The 21,146-nt window shown below is 49.7% G+C and overlaps 1 protein-coding gene across 1 annotated transcript in view; it reads right to left on the reverse strand.

Annotated features, from left to right (window-relative positions):
• Positions 1-14,984: 14,984 nt before the first annotated feature.
• CFDP1 (chromatin remodeling protein CFDP1) overlaps positions 14,985-21,146 on the reverse strand; it is a 139,498-nt gene continuing 133,336 nt past the window's right edge. The window contains exon 7 of the mRNA XM_090063217.1: positions 14,985-18,009. Within this exon, the coding sequence (XP_089919343.1) occupies positions 17,919-18,009 (91 nt within the window). The 3' untranslated portion in view covers positions 14,985-17,918. The remainder of the gene's footprint in view (positions 18,010-21,146) is intronic.

Raw genomic sequence — 21,146 nt, forward strand, 5'->3', positions numbered from 1 at the left:
TCCTGCCCAGGGCAGGGGGTCAGACTTGATGACTTACTGAGGTCCCTTCTGACCCTAACATCTATAAATCTATGAATGAATTCCCACTTTTGTGATCATCTTACAAGAGTTATTAGAACATCTGTCATTTGTTTCAGTGGGTGCAGGTCTGGGAGATATGACTGTCCTAAGCTCTCAGCTACTCAGACTGTCCTAAAATCTCAGCCCTGAGTCTCCCTTCCTTGGACTTGTCCAGAAGTGTTTGCACCTCTCTCTCCATCGCTGTTTCAAAGGGAACTGCAGACTCGTTCTCCCTAACAATCACCCTCTAAAAACTTCAGTTGCACTCAGCTACCTGGCTTTATGAAAGATCCTGCCCCATCTGCTCCCACGCAGAGAGCCTGATAGTCATACTACATAGAAAAGGTTGCACCAACCACTGAGAGAAACTATTGTGTGCATGATGATGTAGCTCATTACTAGGGCTGTGCAAAATTTTGCTGGCTGTTTCATTATGACACTGTTTCGACTCACTTCAAGGTCGAAACAGCAAAATCGAAATTAAACAAAGGACTTTGAAACAGGATCAAAACAAAATGAAGCTAGTCAAAACATTTTGAAAGCTGAAATGTTTTGACCATAGTACTGGAGATGGGAAGTCAGTCCAGCTGAACTGAGTTTCTATCCCCAGCGCAACCCTTGGGCTGGGGATGGGAAGTCAGCCCACCTGGGCTGAGTTCCCATCCCCAGCGCTAGATCAGGCAGGGCACAGAGAGTCAGCCCAGCTGAACTGACTTCCCATCCCTGGCACAAGATCAGGCCAGGGCCAGGGAGTCAGCCCAGCTGGGCTCACTTCCCACCCCTGGCGCTAGATCCGACCGGGAACAGGGAATGAGGCTGTTTCGACTCTGTTTCAACACTAGGTCAGCTGGGGATGGGGAGTCAGCACTGGGGGTGGAATCTTGCGCTGGTGATGGGAAGTCAGACCAACTGGGCTAGCAAGCTGACTGGGCTGACTTCCCATCCCTGGCCAATCTAGCAAAACATCGAAACAGAGTCAAAACAGCCTCACTGTTTCGAAGAAGCAAAACAGAACAGCTGTTTCAAATCGAAATGAAACTCGATACGAAATGCTGTTCCGTTGAAACTTCAAAACTCAAGGTGAAACAGAACAGTGTCGTTTCACACAGCCCTACTCATTACTACAGGCATGTAGCATCGGTGGGCACAAACCATGATGCTGACATTACTGTGCAGTAGCTCATTGCTACTGTGAAGTAGCGTTGGAAACAACCTGTGAGTTGCCAGGACTGTGCAGTAACAGGAGTTACTGCACAGTCATTTAGTACTAACTAAAGTAAGTACTAAATGACTGCACAATAACAACTGTGCAGGAAGAGCAGGAGGAGGAGGAGCCTACAAATGTGAGAGTTGCCATATTGGACAAAAACACTGAATCCAGGACCCTACCTCCCTCAGCCACCAACACCTGCAGTGGAGGAAGCGCTGCAGAGCTGTGAAGCACTCCTTGCTTAGCTTCTGAAGCAATCAAATAATACAGTAAGTCCTGGTCGTTTCTTACCAGTGTCTTGTCCACTACTCAACCAAAGCTTTTCCCTCAGCAGCCCCAGATCTCCTGCCTGCTACACCACTGCCAGGTCCAGCATGGATCTCTCCATATTGAACTGGGAGCAAGTTGTCTTTGGTCCAATGGAAGTGGGGGCAGGAGGAGAAGTGATGTTCCCCAAAGGTTCCTATGGCTCATGAGCTCTGTGGAGGGGTCCTGCTGCCATGAGCGACAGGTGCCTCCTGAATCTGGGGGGGCACCTGCAGCAGCCTCCGCCAGTGGTGGTCCTGTCGGGGGGGAACCAGCCCTGCCAACAGCATCGGTGTCAGCTGTCGGGGGGGGGGCACTGGCCCCATCGGGGGGGCACATGCACCCTCATGCACCCCGACCAGTTGCCTATGCTGCCTGTCCAGAGGGAAGTTTAGGGTTGCAAGGCACATCTGCCTTTCTAGGCAGCCCTGTGCTCAGAGGCCTGTTGCCCCACACTCAGATAAATTGGGCCCACAAACAAGGAGTCCCCAGGGCCCATGACTCACAGGACTCTAGTCACTTGCCTGGCTCAGCAGGATGGGCTACAGCAGACACCACCATTTTTGGCTCTAGTCTGTAGTGTTTGTAGGACAGAGGGAGGGGGTGGCTTAGAATCAGGGAAGCCAAGCCCTGTGAGTCTTATTAAAGGTTTTGATCCAACGACAGCAACAGTCGAGCAGCGTCTGCCTGTAAAGGCCTCCAAGTCTGGCTCCATTTATTGAACGCGCCAAGCCTGGGATGATGGGAGCTGCAGATGGTTCCTAGAGCCGTCTGTTTCCTGGGCAGTGAGCACAGTGCCAAGCACAGGCCCAAACTGCCAAGTTCAAACTTTGTTTTTCCAGCAGGTCAAGTTGCTTTCAATATTTAAAAAAATTCCACATTTGCTCACAAGCTCTTATGGAAAACAGAGCAGGAGCGGCAGCACAACAGCTGCTTCTCAGAGCAGGACCCAGCTCCTCCCACCAGGCAGGGTCTATGCTGTTTTGCTAAGGGACATGGTGGGTTCTCCAGCATGTGGAATCTGAAGCCAGGGGAAGGGACCTGCTCTGGTCCAAGCACAGGCTTTTTGGGCTCAGGGTAGGAATCCTTGTTTGAGGGTCTTCAGCTTTGTGATAAAGGTACTCAGACTAGATGGTCACAGTGGGTCAAAATGTGACTGTGCATAGCAGTAACATACAAGTCTCCTAACTGCAGCCAGATCCCAAAGGAGGAGCCCCAGGGGTCTGAAAAAGCCCTCTCCCCTCCCTTCACCCAAAGAGATGGACACCATGGTCCGTGGTGACTGAACATGCTTAGCAATGGAATAAGCATGGTTATATGAGCAAGAATCTCATATAGCCCCTTGCCCCAGCACAGAAAAGAAACAGCTCTGCAGGGGGATTCTGCAGGCTTTACCCTGATCTCACTGGCCAGTGATGTCCTCACCTCACATAGATGGGAAAGCCAATAAGGTCCTACTTGCTTTCACAGCCTGCTGAAAGACCACTAGGTTTTGCGGGGGGGGCTTTCTTGAGGTGTTTGAAAGCAGGGGGAGGTAGGACCCAAAAGACTCAGCTTCCTCTTGTGTAGAAAAGGCACTGGGCTGGAACCAGGATATCTAGCTTCCATTCCCAGTGTTGGCATTACCCCCACTGGTGACCCCAGGGGAAGTCACATAGTCTCTGTGCCTCACTTTTCCCAAGAGATGCTGACCTCGTGAAGGAACACCTTGAGAGGCTGGATACCTTCAAGTCAGCCGGCCCTGACAATCTGCACCCCAGGGTACTCAAGGAGCTGGCGAGCGTCATAGCCCAGCCCCTGGCACGGATCTTTGAAAACTCCTGGTGTAGTGCCTGAGGACTGGAAGAAGGCCAGTGTGGTGCCTGTCTTCAAGAAAGAGAGGAGAGTGGATCTGGCAAACTATAGCCCCATCAGCCTGACTTCTATCCTGGGGAAGATCTTAGAAAAGTTTATTAAGGAGGCCATCCTTGAGGGACTGGCCCAGGCTAACATCCTAAGGGACAGCCAGCACGGGTTTGTTGCGAGTGGGTCTTGTTTGACCAATCTCATTTCCTTCTATGACCAGGTGACCTATCATCTGGACAAGGGAGATGAGATTGATGTCATATATCTTGACTTCAAAAAAGCTTTTGATCTGGTATCCCATGATCACCTCTTGGCCAAACTGGCCAGTTGTGGCCTTGGCTCCACCACGATCCGCTGGCTGGGAAATTGGCTCCGTGGTCAGACCCAGAGGGTTGTGATTGATGGCAGTCACTCATCGTGGTGCCCTGTGACAAGTGGGGTCCCTCAAGGCTCTGTCCTGGGACCCATACTGTTCAACATCTTCATTAACGATGTGGACACTGGAGTCAGGAGTGGACTGGCCAAGTTCGCCGATGACACCAAACTTTGGGGCAAAGCATCCACGCCAGAAGATAGGCGGGTGATCCAGGCTGACCTGGACAAGCTCAGCAAATGGGCAGATGAGAACCTCATGGTGTTTAACACCGAAAAATGCAAGGTTCTCCACCTTGGGAGGAAAAACCTGCAGCACCCTTATAGGCTCGGCAGTGCTACGTTGGATAGCACTACAGAAGAAAGAGACTTGGGGGTCATCATTGACCACAAGATGAACATGAGCCTCCAATGCGATGCTGCAGCTAATAAAGCGACCAAAACGCTGGCTTGCATCCATAGATGCTTCTTGAGCAAATCCCGGGACGTCATTCTCCCCTTGTACTCGGCCTTGGTGAGGCCGCAGCTGGAGTACTGCGTCCAGTTTTGGGCTCCACAATTCAAAAAGGATGTGGAGAAGCTTGAGAGAGTCCAGAGGAGAGCCACGTGCATGATCAGAGGTCAGGAAAACAGATCTTACGATGACAGGCTGAGAGACATGGGACTCTTTAGCCTGGAAAAGTGTAGGCTCAGGGGTGATCTGATGGCCACCTATAAGTTTCTCAGGGGTGACCACCAGGATCTGGGGGAATGTTTGTTCACCAGAGCGCCCCAAGGGATGACGAGGTCGAACGGTCACAAACTCCTGCAAGACCGTTTTTAGGCTGGACATAAGGAAGAATTTCTTTACTGTCTGAGCCCCCAAGGGCTGGAACAGTCTGCCAGCAGAGGTGGTTCAAGCACCTACATTGAACACTTTCAAGAGTAAACTGGATGCTTACTGGGATCCTATGACCCCAGCTGACTTCCTGCCCTTTGGGCAGGGGGCTGGACTCGATGATCTCCCGAGGTCCCTTCCAGCCCTAATGTCTATGAAATCTATGAAAGAAGAACAGCATTGTCCTGCCCCACTGTCTGGTGGCTCTGATAGACGGACAATAGCTGAAACAACTGGGAATAGGCTTATATAGGAAAGAACTGTAACCCAAAATTACAGCCTAGTCCCAGCACTTCCCCCCGCCCCCATTTGCAAGACAGTCCATGACCCAAAGTACTTACAGTCCAAGGTAGGAGAGGCATACAAGGTCATACAAGGGCAGTGGCAGAGTCAGGTATCCTCATTGCAGGTCTCTTGCCTTCCTCATTAGATCACATAGCCTTCCAGTGGGCCCAGCTCCATGACCTGTACTCACATTCACTAGTAAAGAGTAACACATACGCTCCCTGGGCTCACCCATCCCAGAAAGTGGTAGTTAGAGCTGCAAGTCAGGCCACTAATTAGCATCCTTCCCAGAATGCACTGGGATAGGACAGCTGAGCAAGTAGAAAGTGCCAAGATGGAATGTGTGTGTTGGACCTAGATGTGTTTCTTGAAACGTTCATTGTTCCCCATCTGTGCTTAGCCAGATTGCTGGTGAGTGTCCTAGAGAGTGGAAAAAATTATTTATGGATAAACTATTCACTGATTGATTGAAAAAACCAAGACTAATTTATGTGATAAATATTATTCAAGCAGCCAATGACCTGGCTAAGCCAGGGGGGCTTGTATTCCAGCATAGTTATGTGATGACATTTTGCTGCTCTGCGGTTCAGCTAGCTCCCCCGCAGGGATGGATTCCTGGCTCTCTAGATGCCACAGGTTCTCCTCCAGCTTGTGGCTCCTCCAGCAGTCTCCAAACCGACTGACTTCCCTGCAACCCTGTGCCCATGTTGGAGGGGCAAGTTTCTGGGATGGTTTTCAAATGTCAGGGGACATAGGGCTGTGGTACAACAGCAGGTAAAATTCCTGGACTGACCCACCATGAGTGTAGAAGGGCAGGGAGTAGGCATTCCCATCCCAGACTGCTCCATCACGCCCTGCTTTTAGACCATTGAGATAAGAGGGAGCTGAACAAGAATCTGGGCTGCTGGCTGAAGCTTTGAGCTCTGGAGACCTACGTTCTGTTCCTGGCTGTGCCACGCATCTGCCCTGTAAGCTTGGGTGACTCACTTTTCTGCTCTGTGCCTGAAACTTCCCCATTGCGCTTTGCCTGCCTTTCCCTTTAGATGTAAACACCTCATGGTAGAGCCCCTCTCTGTACCGTGCCTGGATTCAGAAGCCCAGCCCATCACTCCTCAGTGCTCTTGTAATACAACTAACAGTGACAGTTAAGACATGACATGACTTTTCAGCAGCTCCCTCACAGTTACTGTCTCAATAACTGCTCAGATCCTCACATGATCAGCTGAGGCTCTGGGATATGATCTTAGCAAGTTCTTCTTTCATTTCTGTACCAACTTCCATCCCAAAGTGATGCCTGGCTGGCAGAGTACAACTCCAGCACCCAGCTGGCTCTGACATCCAGCTTAGCACACAGCAGCAGCACACTGGTGCAGGAGGGGAAGAAACCCTAGTGAGCTGAAACCACAGTGAAGATTTAGATGGCAGTCAGCACTTCCCAAACTGGAACTCAGCCCAGTCACTGGGGTTGGCTGTGTCAGCCCTGCAGAAAGTGCTGGGGGATGTCTGGAGACTACTGCAAGTAGTAAAGGCCTGGGTTTCCTCAGAAAAGTGGCACTCCCTTCACCACAGCCCTCTGGACACCAGGTCTATGCTGATGCCCCACCAGCACTCCCTGCATCAGCAGGGCTCAACCTGCCCATGCCAGCTTGGTTTGAGAGGCCAGTGCTGGCTGAGAGCAGGGCATGGCACAACAAGCCAAAGGCAAGGTGCAGGCTAAAGAGATGCTTTCCAGAGCAGCAACTCATCTTCCCCAAAGCATCACACAGTAAGCGCTGACCATGACTGAACACATGCCCCAGGCATAGGAAACAGGACAGAATGAATGCAAAGTCTTTTCCTTTATAGATCTCACAGAGGTTGCTAAAGGAATGGGCAGAGTCCTACCATAGTTTGCTGGGCTTCTGAGATACAAAACCAGGTTATAATATAGGTAACAAACCGTGACACGCTGGGTTATTATTGTTGGCTAAAGGTCTTGTTACTTTAACCCAATTGTTCTCAACCTTTTTAGACTTAAGGCATGCCTTTGAAAAATGCCTGCTCTTAGCTGCCTCTCAAAAATAATCCAGCAATTTTCTGTAGCAAAGAACTCAGAAAACCACAACAGGCTTGGTAAGAGTGAAGTATCTGGGTTTGCCTCATGAATCATGTGTAGGTGTTTGCTTTCAGGTGCTATTGATGTGTGGCACCCCAACACTCTTAAAAGGATCTCATGGTACTTGAGCTGTTGTGCTTCCTGGTGGAGAGTCGCTGCTTTAACCACTTGCTCGTGTGTGTGTGCATGCTGAAGAAGAGAAAGAGCAAGAATATGTGCTGGCTGGGTTACAGTGAACTGTGCTTCTGTCCAGAGGTGATTTGTTACAGCCACACTGCATGTCTGGGTTTGTCCAATTTGCAGATGACCTGGCCCACCCACACCATCGGGGTTTCTTGTCCATTTACTTCCTTACTGGGAAACCCTTCACTTGCTCCCTGAGTGCTGGCTGCTGGCCGGGCATGGCCAGAGAGCAACACAGTGCATCACAGTGAGACTCCTCATGCCCAGCCAGCAGCCCCTTTCTTACAGTAAAAGCAGAGGTAGGTCTCTAGCCCAGCCAGAGACCACATGGTGCAGGTGTGCCCAGCTTAGTGGAGCTCTGAGCTCAGCTACTTATCCCTACTGCCAGTGCTCTAGCAAAGGACTGCAGTGTTTGCTTCCTTTTAGCCTGAACTGAATGCATGGGCATGCACAAGAGGAAGAGGTTGACAGTGTGTAGGGTTTGTCTTGGCTTAATGCCCAGTTGGTCTCAGCTCCCTGACTGTATGAGTCCAGGGGAGTGAATGACCCTCCTGGCCAAGCCAGGCAGGGCTGTGTTTGAGGAACCCTCATTGCCAATGCCCGTAAGGACCTGCTTTGCAAATGGAGAGGACTCCCAGCCACTGCTGTAAGTCCAGCCTGACACTACAATCTTCTCAATGCCCATGACAGCTGCCCCCACATCTCCCCAGCCTCCCATGGGGTCCTATACCATTTGTGGAGACTGGCTTTGGAAAGCAGGAGAGATCACTGTTCACTGGCATTTCAGGGGGCTGCCATGCACAAAGCCAACATGTCACTGGCAGAGGCTGCCAGTTGCACAGTCCAAAGGTGAGCATACACAGTTGCTTTTTTCCAGAGCAGTAAGGAGCCTGGCTCAGAAGCATTTGAGGATAAAACATTTTATTCTGCTACTTTGTTTTGCTTCTGTCAAATTTCAGGCTCATTTAAGCAGGTCAATAATTGTTTATTCTGTACATAACCAGCCCACAACTGCTGCGACTCCCATTAGCACACAGCATGTTACGCTAACCCCCCTGGCAAACTATGCCTGCATGGTAGGGGCTGACTCAGCACGTTCCTTTTCATCCTTGATTCTTGTGGGACTTCAGTTTGGAGACATGGGCGAGGGGCCAGAGGTAGCTGCATGCTACTAGTGCCACACCCAGCAGAAGTGACACAGAGGGGGTGCACACAGGTGTTTGTGCACCCCCTGTGCGTGGTGGTGCACCCCCTGCAAAAATCCACCCCCCCTTCCTGCTGCCAGTGGCACAGCTGTCCCTCCCAGCTGCTGAGGGCACACACCGTTCATGACAACCACCAAAGAAAAGCAGAAAGGGTAGGGTCTTTCTAACACACCTCTCTCTGGGCACATCTGCACATGCAGGAGCGTATGTTTGCAGTGGCAAAAAAAGCAGTGGCACAAATTTATGCTGCTACTTTTTGCTACGGCGCACACCCTTGTACATGCACTTTGGTGCAGGGCAAAATGCCCCACTTCGAGCAAACTGCCCTTTCCCCACTCAGCTCTGAGTGTGCTGGAAGAGCCAGGGCAGAACTAGAGGAGAGACACTCTGGCCAGCAGCCAGTGTCTCCCTGGAGGACCAAGCCTCTGTGTCTGCCATCACACACCCCTGTGGTATGTGCTGCGCTGCCTTTTTTCACAGCAGTTTTATTTTTTGCTAGCGGAATTTCCTGGTAGCAAATTTTGTTCCTGCACTGCAAATTTGCAGTGTGGAGCACATTTTAATGTTCCGGGCATGCGGTTTGTGGTGCTACAAAAACATTTGTGGTACAACAAACTCCACATACTTGCATGTCTGGATCCAGCCTCTTTGATCACCGTCCCTCACCCTAACAACTCTATGAAAAAGCAGGGAGAGTCATCCAGGGGTAGCACTGTCCAGTCACTCTGGTTAGATGGCAACCTGGAGAAAGGGCAAGGGGCTTCTGTTGAGCATTCCATGTTGAGAACCACTTGCATGGACACGTCAAAGGCAGCTCATTACTTCTGAGCTATGGAAGCCAGAAGGGGCCATTGTGATCATATGCCCCTGCATAGTGAGGAGGAAAGAATTCCAGGAAACTACCCAGACTCAAGATTTCTGTTGGAGCTGTTGTATAATCTTCTGGAAGGACATCCAGGCTGGATTTACAGATCCTAAGTGATAGGGACATGTATGGTCTGATGGAAAACTGGCCTGCCTTTGCAAACTGTACCTTTTTAGTCTGAATTTGTGGAATTTCAACTGCCAGCCACAGGCACCTCCTGCCACGCTGTGGTCTCTCAGGGCCCAGGGGACAGCCCCCATCTCATATTTGTGCACTAGATTCATGACTTGCATGTACCTCCATCCAAAGGCATATTGTTTAGAAGAGTCCACAATTCCAGCCATCTAGTTTGCTTGATATAACTGATCTGGCTATCTCATTACTTCCTTCTCTCCCTACCATGCAGGACTGCAGTTTACTGGCAGTGATTTCCACCCCCCCCAGATAATTGAAAAAAGATTCTGATAGCGCTGGGCTGAGAGCAGATCCTTGCACAGTACCACAAGTCCCCCCGCCAGGAGGACAGTTTCCTCTTTACCTTTCCAGTCCTGTCAGTTGTCCCACCTTTAATCTGTTTAAGATGGGACCCACATCATGCTGCATTGCTTCATACAGGATGTTTCCTAAATCATCAGCAGTATAACCATGCTGGTACATGGCTTTGGATGTGCAAATTAGCACTGCTGAGCACTAGTGCCAATTAGCTCACCTGTGGTGCCATGTGGATAAGGCTGCACTGCTTCCAGTTTAGAAGGCAGCCAGAGGCAGCATATGTTTACTATGTGGACACGGCCACAATTACTTGTATTGACCAAACTGTGATCTTACAAAAACCTAATAGCATTAATTTGACAGAGACTTATTTTCCATAAAGCTGTGCTGGTTGGCATTCATTGTGTGATCATCCCTTAATTCTTACCTTTGCCAACCATGCCTACCTTTCCATAGTTTGATCTGGGACTGGTATCAGGCTAACCAAGTTACAGTTACCTAAGGTCTCAGGATTACTCTTTTTAAATATTGGTGCCTTAGCTCTGGACCGTCCAGTGTTCCAACATTTCTTAAAACAGTCGTGGGTCAGAGAGCTCTCCAGCTCATTCTTTCAATAGCCATGGCTGCAAGTTATCTAGTCGTGCTGATTTAAAAACGTTTCCTTTAATATCTGTTGTTTAACATCCTACCTAGTTACTGATGGGACAGAAAATATTTCCTCATCACAGTGATATGAATCCATCATACTGCTGCTTTTCAAATAGACAACAGAAATATTTATTGAGTACTTCTGGCTTTTCTAAATTTACCATCTTTCTCTCAGACAGGGTCTATAATATAGCTAGGTTTTTGTTTTTTCATAGAAATCAAAGAGGCATAGGAAAGTAGGGCTAGAAGGGACCTCACGAGGTCATCTAGTTCAACTTCTTGCTCAAAGCAGAATCATCCCTGACTAAACCATCCCAGCTAGTGTCTTGTTTAATCTGTTCTTGAAAACTTCTGAGGATAGAGGTTCCACAACTTTTCTAGGTAGCCTGTTCCAATGCTTGACCACCCTCAGCCCAAAATTTCCAATCTGAATTTCCCTTCCCTTAAGGCCATACTTCTAGTTCTGTCCTCTACGGTCATAGAGAAAAGACCATCTCTATTCTCTCTGTAATTGCCCTTCAGGTATTTCAAGATTGTTATCAAATCCCCCTCAGTACTTTCTTTTCTAAACTAACCTGAGCTCAGGGGGTCTGCTCAATCTCTGGCTTACATGTCAGATCCAGCCCTCAGGGCCATGTTACTGGGCCTGCAGGGATCCCCACATTGGGAAATTTGGCATCATGGAGCAATGGAAGCTCCATACAGACAGATCCAGCCTTGCCTGGGTCATTGCTGTGCAGTGGGATCAGAGCCACACCAGCCCCCTGCACGGCTGGACTGGGCCAGGCTGTCGCCCTCCCCCCCACCCGAGGACAGATCAGGGTCAGGCTGTGTAGCTCCCCACAGCTCAATTAGGCCCCTGTCGCACCTACCCCACATACCAGATTGAGCACACTGGTCAGATCTGGCATGCAGACAGATGTGGCACTATCCATCCAGCCTGAGGGGCAAAAAGGTTGGGCACAAGTGTCTTAGCTCTTTCATCCTTTCCTTATAATTATGTCTTACCCCTGAGGCCCTAATCATTTTTGTTGCTCTGCACTGGTTTCTTTCCAGACTGTCCACATCCTTCTTGAAGTGTGGAGCCCAGAACTGGACACAGCACTCCAGGTGAGGCCTCACCAGTGCTGAATAGAGAGGAAGAATCACTTCCCTCAATTTCCAAGCAACACTCTTGTTAACACAACACTGTATACTCTTGGTCTTTTTTGCAACAAGAACACAGTTGGCTCATATTCAGCTTATGGTCCCCTGTAATGCCCGGGTCATTCTCTATAGTACTGCAGCCTAGCCAGTCATTTCCAAGTCTGTAGTTGTACGTGTTATTATTACATCCCAAGTGTAGGACTCTGCACTTGTTTTTGCTGAATCTCATCTTGGTTAATTGTGGCCCACTTCTCCAGTCTACCCAAGTCATTCCAGATCCTAGCCCTACCTCATCCTTCTGGAGTATCTGCAACTCAACCCAACTTGGTGACATCCACAGATTTGCTAAGCATGCACTCAAGCCCAGCATCTAAATCATTAATGAAGATATTGAACAATACTGGACCCAGGACAGATCCCTGTGGAACCCTACTTGATACCTCCTCTCAGCTAGACATGGAGCCACTGATGACTATTCTTTCAGTACAACATTCCAACCAGTTATGTGTCCATCTTACAGGACTTTTGTCTAGTCTGTATTTCCTTAGCTTGTTAATAGGAATGTTGAGGGAGATAGTGTCAAAAGCCTTGCTAAAGTCAAGGTATATCACATCCACTGCTCTCCCCACATCCACAGAGCCTGTCACCTTATCATAGAAGGAGTCAGATTGATCAGGCATGATTTTCTCTTGGTGAATCCATGCTGACTGTTCCTGTTCTCCTCTAGGTACTTCACAGTAGATTCCTTGAGGACCTGCTCTATGATCCTTCCAGGTATCTAGGTTAGGCTGACTGGTCTGTAGTTCTACAAATCCTCCTTCTTCCCTTTCCTAAAGATGGCTACTATATTTGCCCTTTTCCAGTCATCCAGGACCTCATCCGACCTCCATCGGTTCCTAAAGAGGACAGGCAATGGCTCTGATATTACCTCAACCAATTCCTTCAGTACCTTTGGGTGCATCCCATCTGGCCCTGCTGACTTGAAAGAATTTAGCTGCTGTAAGTTATCCCTAACCTATCCTGCCATTACAGTAGGGATGATAGGTATAAGCTGTTCAATGTGTCAGTTAGAAGGGTTGTGAACTCTCCCACACATTTGTGTTTGCAGAGGTTGGTATTTCCTAAGACCTCTTCAGAAAGCAAGAGAGAGAGAGGGACAGGTTTCTCTGGAGGAATATCATTCTGGTCAGAGTGAAATATCTGGTCTGTAAGACGAGGGACAGTTAAAGGATGGGTTTTTAGAACTGCAGTTAATATCTGCAGACCCTCTATGAGTCTGAAATGTCCAGCTGCTGGCATGAAGTGACATGTTCACAAGACCCTGCACGTGTTGCACCCTGTGCAGCCCTGCCTGCCTTGATCAACGGTGCAGAAGTCACAAGTGACAAATCTCACCAGGATCAAAGCTCTGGAAGAGCTGCAAGTGAGGATCAAAATGTCCAGAGCATAAGTGACAGTGAAGATGCCAGTTGATGGCAGCCTCCCTGGGACCAACTATGGGGACAGACACAGGACACACAGCGTCCATGTTAGGATCCAACATTAGCAAGTCACAAGTGTGCTAAGTCTTCTGGAAATGAGACCCTGCAAGATGAGTGACAGTTAAAGGATGGGACTTCTCTGTCAACTTGTGACCAGACTAACACGCAGCTCTGGGCTTGGCCACTCAGAGGGGCACAGACCAGTCTAAAACTTTACCCTTTAGAAACAATTCTAGACACAGTGCAGGGAGAAGGGACTGGGATGGCAAGCACAGGCTGGAAGGAGCTGGCAGTGACATGGGGCTACTTTGGATGATTTGCTCAAGTACATTGTGCTTCAGCTTTCCTGTTGGACATTGGGCTAATACTGCTTACTGCTCTGTCTCATGGGACAGGAGATGGTTAAAGCCATAAGACTCACAAACATGTACCAGGCAGGGTGATGTGGGGAGGTCAGCCTGCCAAAGGCATGACTTGGCATACAACAGACCTGTGCATGTGTGAACTGCAGGGGTCCTGTCAGATGCTGACCAAGCCTAGGTATCTTCCTTGCTGCTTCCAGTGTCACAGATTCTTAGGCTCAGCCAAGGAGCAGGGCAGGGACAATCGTCCTTAGTGCACACAAGGCTTAGGGTTTGGGTGGGGGAATGTCTCTGTCCCAGTCCCACCAGAAACTCACTCTCTAGTTGGCAGGTGAAAATTAAAGAATCCTGCAGCTGCTACATGCTCACAGCACAGAAGCCAGCCCTGTACTATAGACACAGGAAAGACACACCTGTGATATAGACATAGCAATGTGGCTCACACATACAATACCCAGGTGGCAAACTGCAGGCATAGGATAAACTGTCAGATACCTACAATCCCCTTGACTGCCCCCACATGTGCTAGACCCTAGTCCAATATCCCAGATCACTGAACAGCAAGCAAAATAAAGACCCTTGCCACAAATGTCTCCTCCTCCTCCATCCTTCCAAATTCTCCATCTCTAATATCCCAAACTTCCAGTGGTCACAGGATGCATCTCAGTCTTGGGCTAATGCCAGCTTTCCCAGCCATCAAAATGTCACAGCTTTCAAGTCTATTGATTTTTTTTCCTCACAAGTCTAGACCTAGAGGTGCTCCCGTTTGGGAAGTGTTGATGGTAGAGAACGACTCTAGAATGTGCAGTGGGTTTCAGTAGTCACTTTTAGCGTTGCAGGGACCAGAGAACAGGCTTTAAAGCCATCTCATTTTTAGACAGAGGCAAGGAAGCAGTGAGTATTTTTAGGTTTCACAGCTCCCTTTGTACTCTTCTAATGGAGGCGTCAAGCATTACAGGTGGAGGGATACAAAAAATAGTCCTCCAACAAGCATGACAGCTTCCTATGCACATTAGTTTTTCTGTTGGGTATACGCATTAGGCTCTTCGATGACTTTCCCTGAACTCAATGACTCACCTCTTTTCACAGTCTCTATACTTGCTGGTGCAGTAGATAGGATAAGATGTCAAAAACAGGTCCTCTTCTCCTGTCTTCCCATCCAAAATGATGCTGGGTTGAAGTGTGTGGCAGGCCACAACCACCTTTGTGCTAGGAACAGTTTTATCTCGGCAATGAGCAGGTCTACAAAGGAATGTTTTACACCACTGCCAAAGGGCTACCGTTCTATTCTCTCTTTCAGTAGTACAAGGCGTCTGTCAGGACACCAGTAGACTGGGACCCTTACAGCATAGTTACCTGTGAAGAACAGTTTTTAGCTGTTTCTAAATGTATTTGATTTCTTCTTTCTCTCTTGACCATCACAGAGTTAATCTTCTGGGGTCAAGGCAATTGGGTTCCCTGGTAGAGTGAAAAAATAGTAGCCCAAAGTCTCTAGCCCAGGTCTACAATATCTGACAGGAAAACGATAAGGCACAAACAAAATACACTATGATGCAGGGAGTTACAGAGTTTTTACTGACATGAATCTGGGGCAAATATGGGAGTAAAACCAGACAGGTCATTCCAAACCAACGCCAATATAACAATTCACAATTGGCACAATTCACAGCATGGACTTACAAGTGCCTGCATCTTTTCAAACACACTCGTTCTTTTCAGCACTATTGCTACTGATCGGAGCTGTCTTTTCACACAACAGCACTTTACCAGGATGCAGGAGACCCAGGCTCAAGTTCCTCCTTGCCCATCGTACTATAGGCGACTCTGAGGATGGAGATGAGGAAGCACTCCTGCTTCCTCCTGCTGAAACGGTGCCACTTGGCAGAAAATAATTCAAGATTCAATGGGCCACAGACAGCATGAGGGAGCATGGCTCTCTAGTTTTGTTAGGAGGGCACCCACCTGGGAGAGGGAAGACCTGGCTCCTGGGCCCTGTTTCCAAGACAATTTCTGTTTCACAGTGACCATCCTTTCAAATAGTGCTGAATGCCAGAAGAGGACCTTAAGTACTAGTTTAACGCCTCATGCTCCCTGTGGCACTTTCTCTCTGGCCTGATGAAACCTGAATTCTTTTGTGTTGAAGTTTTGACAGTGCAGGACTGGTGGAGCGTGTCCCCAACCTCTCTCCTGCGCAGAGCCCAGCCCCCCTCTCCCCTCCACAGCATGACCAGAGCAGAGCCTGTGGGGAGAAAGGATGCAGGCTGCCCGCTGTGGGCTTGGGGCTCCCTGCTCTGCTGTGCTCCCTCCAGGGGCTCCGCGGCCCAGTGAGTGGGACCTGGCACAGAAGAGAGCACTGCGCAGCCATGGTTGCCAAGATGAGGTGCCCCCTGCCCACAGTACAGGACAGAACTCCATGCTGCTGCTACCATACCACACCTTGGCAGCCATGGTATGTTGGGCAGGGGGTATATGTGGGGAGGGCATGGGGGCAGGGTGTGGGGTGGGAGGGAGGGTGGGGGGAATGTAGGTACCCCTCACACACTCCTCCCCATGGTGCACAGCCCCTGCTGCCAGGAGCAGAAGCAGCAGTAGGCAGCGGGCACTCGTGGCCTACTTGACACTGCTGCTTGGAGGTGTGCAGCTTAAGCCAGCACTGCATGTGGTGGCAAGGAGCACAGTCTGGCTGGCCCAACTTGACTGTGTGGGACTCCATGCAGCGTACATGCAGCTCCTAGCACTCGCGCAGAACTGGGGGAAGCCTTGCATAATGAAGCTGGCTGCAGCTGGCTCCATTGCATGGGGCTTCCTTCGGTGGCACGTGAGTGCTGGGATCTGCATGTGCGCTGCACAGAGCTTCACACGATAGAGGCTGGCCAGCCTGGCTGTGCTCCTTGCCACCATGTAAGCACCTGTCACCTACTGCTGCTGTCACCAGCAGGGAGGGAGTCCCCACATCCTCTCACCCTCCCTCAGACCTACACCCTGCCCACCAGAGAGCTGCTGTCCTGCTGCTCCCCTAGGCATGGGCTCCATGCAGCTACCAGCCCCAGCCTTATGCTTCCTGCCCCCACCCAGCTGGAGCTCCCCCTCTGCCTGCCCCCACTGCTTCCCTACCTGGTGTCTGGAGAGAGCGGGACACCTGGGAAGCCAAGCAGGTCCCCCAGCAGCTGTAGCAGTAGCAGCAGCCACCTTGCCCATAAGCTGCATGCTGGCTGGGCTAGGCCCGTCTATGCACGAGGGCAGAAGCGAGGCACGTGGGCTTAGTTGGTGGGTGCCTGCGGGTCAAATGAAATTGCCTGGTGGGCTAGATCTAGCCCACAGGCTGTATTTTGCCCATCCCTGGATTAAAGTGATTTTATTTCTCGTGACCCCATCTGCTGTTTCTGTGACCCACAGTTTGGGAATTGCTATCTTAGTCCCACCATAGGCACCTACATCCTTCATAGGGTCTGGCCCTTAATTTGTCCTCCCCATCTGTAAAATGGTGCCTGTCTAGCCTTGCCTGGATAGGTTGTAAACAGTTTTGGGTAGAAGCTGTCTATTACTGTGTGGAAATCCAGTGCCCAGTCTGATGGGTGCTATTGCATAATGCATAATAAACCTCCCTCAAACACAAAAGCATCCATATATAATACTTTATTAGTCTGAATGGTTGGACACCAGCCCCCCATACCTGCCTGCTGCTGCTGCTGCTCTCCTCTTCATGGGAAATTGAATAGGAACAAAACAGAGGAAGGATTTATTAATTTTCTTGGTGAAGAAATAGACACTCAAACAGACACAGTTCAGACTCTTCGGGAGGAAAGTTGAGTGCTGGGAGGTCTGAGAATCAAACCCAGCTGTCTCTGCTGGAGAAGTGGAGGAGGAAAGGATGAAACCTAGAATTCCACAGGCCTGAATGACACACAATTACCAAGCAGTCTTGAAAAACAAAGACTGGAACAGGAAACCTTTCCATGGTGACCCCAGGAAGCTACTTTGTATTCAAGCATGTTGCAAGCCTTGATTCATCTTCCCTTCTGTAGGCTCTTGGGCACTGCTGTACTGTAGAGACATCCCCTCCTCCCTTGTGTGCAGTGCTACACCTTGCCTGTTTAAGCAGAAATGTGCCAACTCCTGCAGCCTGTGCCAGCGCTGCAGTGTGAAGTCTGCCTGACCCATCTCACTGCCAGAAGTGTACAGAGATGGCACAGGATACCTGCCAAGGGCTTTCAGCTTTTGGATACTGCGCACCAGAATCATACCAGTCACTCCTGCAGAGAGAACTATATGCTGCTGTCATCTGCTGAGCAATTTAACCCCTGAAGTGCCCCCACCCATTGACAAACATCTCCTAACTATGACAGGAAAAAGAAAAACCTGCTTGGACAGAGGGGTCAAGCCTTGGGTAGAAAAACTGTTCTTGCATTTTGTTCTCAGTAGATGGCTGCCAGCCACCTGCAGACCCTCCAGCATGTCCACAGGGGAGTGGACTCCCACATCCACATTATGGCTTCATCCTGCTCAGTCTTATGTCGCGCTCGATTTCAAACTGTCTGTGGTCCACCCGATCCAGAAACGCCTTCCTCTCAATGTACCTGCAGGGGAGAAAGAGCCAGAGAGTAGTGGCGGGGTCAGCACAGACACCATGCCCCGGGCCTGCAGCATGGGACACTGCTTTGAGGGAAAGCTCCTGAGAGCTTCTCAAAGCAACTCATATGTGCTCTCAGTCATGGGGTGAGTAGCAAGGGGGAGCCAGTGACTCCCAGCTCATCTCAGAACCATGTTGAGGATCGTTCCATGTTGAGGATGGAGCAGCTGCCCTTGGGGACAGCAACAAAATCCAGTGGAATTTACCCTCTAAAATCCCAATTAATGGACTCAAAACAGAGGTCTGGAGACTTGTCTGCAAGAAAACATCCCTGCTGCTATACTTACCATACATTATTTTTCCCTGACCCCCATTCATGAGCCTATGTATATCCTATTCTTTAGTACATTTATCCAAACAATTCTCTATGGGTATCAGGGTGAACTGGGGCACAGAGAGGCTAAGGGGATGATCCAAGGTCACACAGGAAGTCTGTGGCAGAGCTGGGAAGTGTACCTGCATCTTCTGTGTCCTCCTCCTTTAGTGCTCTAATCAGTGGGAAAGCCTTCCCCTGAATATTTATTTCCCCCCATGTCTCAGAGAAGTGTCTAAAATACTGCAAGGGACAAAGTGTGTGTGAAAAGCACCTTGTCATTAGTTAATGAGCTGCAGCTGCATTTTAATGTACTTTGCCGCAAACCGTACCACAGATAGCCTGGGGGCTGTGCTACTAATTAACCTACAGAGGGAGTGACATTGCAATTCAAAGTGGAGCTGTAATTGAATCATCACACTCATTTTTCTTTTGTTCCACCGTGGAAAACATTCAACTGTCATCACAAGGTCATTGCACTCAGCATTGGGAGTCCATGACATACACAAGCCACCGTTCCACAGATAACTGCCTGCCTGCCTGCTCTGCCCTGTGAAGGCTGGTCACATAGCATGGCCAGTGACTGCTAAACTGGAGAAACCGCTTCTCCAAAACAGGAGTGAAGGTTACAGACTTACCAGCCAGCTGGACAGTGAGAGGACAGATATTCCAAGGCTCTGCGTGCACAGAAGCTCTTGGCTGTCTGACCCGGCTCTGCTACCTTTGTTTCAAAGGAAGATAGGAGCATGGCAGCCAAACTGCCCTTCTGGACAGCGGTGAAGACAAAGACTGACAGGCTACAAAGGCAGAAGTATCCTCCTACCTCTACAGATTCCTCTTCTCACCCAGTGCCCCAGATTATGGTGGCTCACACTCAGGCCCTGGGTGGGAAAGCCTGCCACTGTGCTAACCCAGTCAAGGCCAATGACATTAGCCCTTTACTTCTGCCAAGAGACCCCAAATTCCTGAGGGCCCTGCCAGAGGATTCAAAATGAAAAGAAAACGGAGGAGTGGGGCACCCCCCAAGAGAGCCTTATACCTTACAGAGCTAATGCACTGCCTGCTACCCTGGGGTCAGGCTGTAGCTGGACCGTGATTTTTCACTCGCCCCTCCTTCTCTCTCCCCCACTAATGATTGAGGTTAGAGAAGCTTGGGGATAAGCTGCCTCCAAACGCCCCATTAGGCACGAAGAACGGTACTGCAGAGGCTGCAAGAAGTTCTGCTGAGTCAGGCTGACCCTGGGAAACAAGGAGCATGAAATGTTCCCGCTGAGGGGGTGAGCTGGCAAAGAATAAGCAGAGCCAAGTGATCAAAGAGCGCTTGCCAGCCACCCCCTGCCTGCCAAGGGCTGTGTTGGAGGGTATCAGACAGCAGCGGGCATGTGTGTGCAGGACAGGTTGAATTAACTAAAGCCCTTTTAAAAGAAAAAGATGTCAGTGGAAGAGGAAACTAACCAATGGGAGTGGACTGCATCAAGGTGGGGACACAGATTCTGGGATCCTGGGGGCTGGTCTGACTGTCACTTGGCACTGCCACATGCCCTGGCCTGTGGTGCTTCACCTGACAGTCGAGGTCTGAACAGCAGAGGCCTGTACAGAGTCAGCCAGGCCTGGTATGCAAGTGATCTCAGTGGAGCACAGGAGTTAGCTCGAGTCTCAACAGAGATGGAAAGGGATTTCACTAATAACTGCCATTGGCACAGGCAGGCCTCCCACAGCTGAACTCACAGCCAGCCATAGTTGTGCCCCTAGCAAGACCTTGTGCCTCTAGAGCCACTGACTCCAGTAGAGAGGTCTTCTAGGTCTTCTCTCATCCTGACTGCCTGGCCATACAACAGGGATGATATTTCCTTTCTCCATTTTGATTGCAAGGGATAAACCGCCATAGTACTTATGAGGCCTATAGTATCTGAGCTCCTCAAAATCAATGACTCTTATTCTCATTACACCCTGTGAGATAGGGCAGGCCTAGTCCAGTCTACAGATAGGCAAGAAGAAGAAAGTCTATGTGGCTTAACCCCACGTCCCAAGATGTGTTTGGAGTCGAACTTGGAAAAGAACCTGATGTCCCCAGTGCTAGTCCAGTGCTCTGCCCACTAAACTCCCCTTCCCCACCTTTACTACCTGTTTAGATAGTATCTTGTACAATGGGGCCAGCGTAAGGTGGAGACATGGCATAGAGATAACCATGGAGGCTTTTTATGTCCATCAGCAAAAGGCATGAAAAATCCTGGAGGTTATCTGCCAGCTTTACCATTACTGTCCCTGTGGACATGGAGACGCTCACTTTTACTAACTACTGACGCTGGAGGGGGGGCGGGAGGGGGCACTGCAGAAAAGACCACAGGGCCATAGCAGCATGTGTTTATATGAAAAGTATCTGGCAGCCGAGCAAGCCACAGAAATGAGGGTCAAGTGGCTGCATATGTCACTAGAAGCTCTTAAAGAGTCTGGGAGTACTTCGAAATGCTTATGATACTGGAATAGTGATAAACCTCCCACTATGGAAACATTGGGACAGGCATCCACTGAATTTAACTGAAATGCCAGATTGGTCATATCCCAGTTTCACTCTATGTGGCAACAGAGGGGACCAGAGAGGTACAGCGTCCAGCCAAGAGAACCTCTAAGGAAAGAGACTGACCCCTGCTGGGAGAGAAGGGATCCGTGTTGTTCAACCTCTCTGCCCCGCCCTACCCAGCAAGGAAACAGGGCTGTAAAGCATGTGTTCAAATTCAGGGAAGTCATGAAAAGCAATGCAAAACACATCA

The sequence above is a fragment of the Crocodylus siamensis genome, chromosome 9 (assembly GCF_052110815.1).
Source record: "Crocodylus siamensis isolate JL-2025a chromosome 9, ASM5211081v1, whole genome shotgun sequence".
In the NCBI taxonomy this organism is placed as follows: domain Eukaryota; kingdom Metazoa; phylum Chordata; order Crocodylia; family Crocodylidae; genus Crocodylus; species Crocodylus siamensis.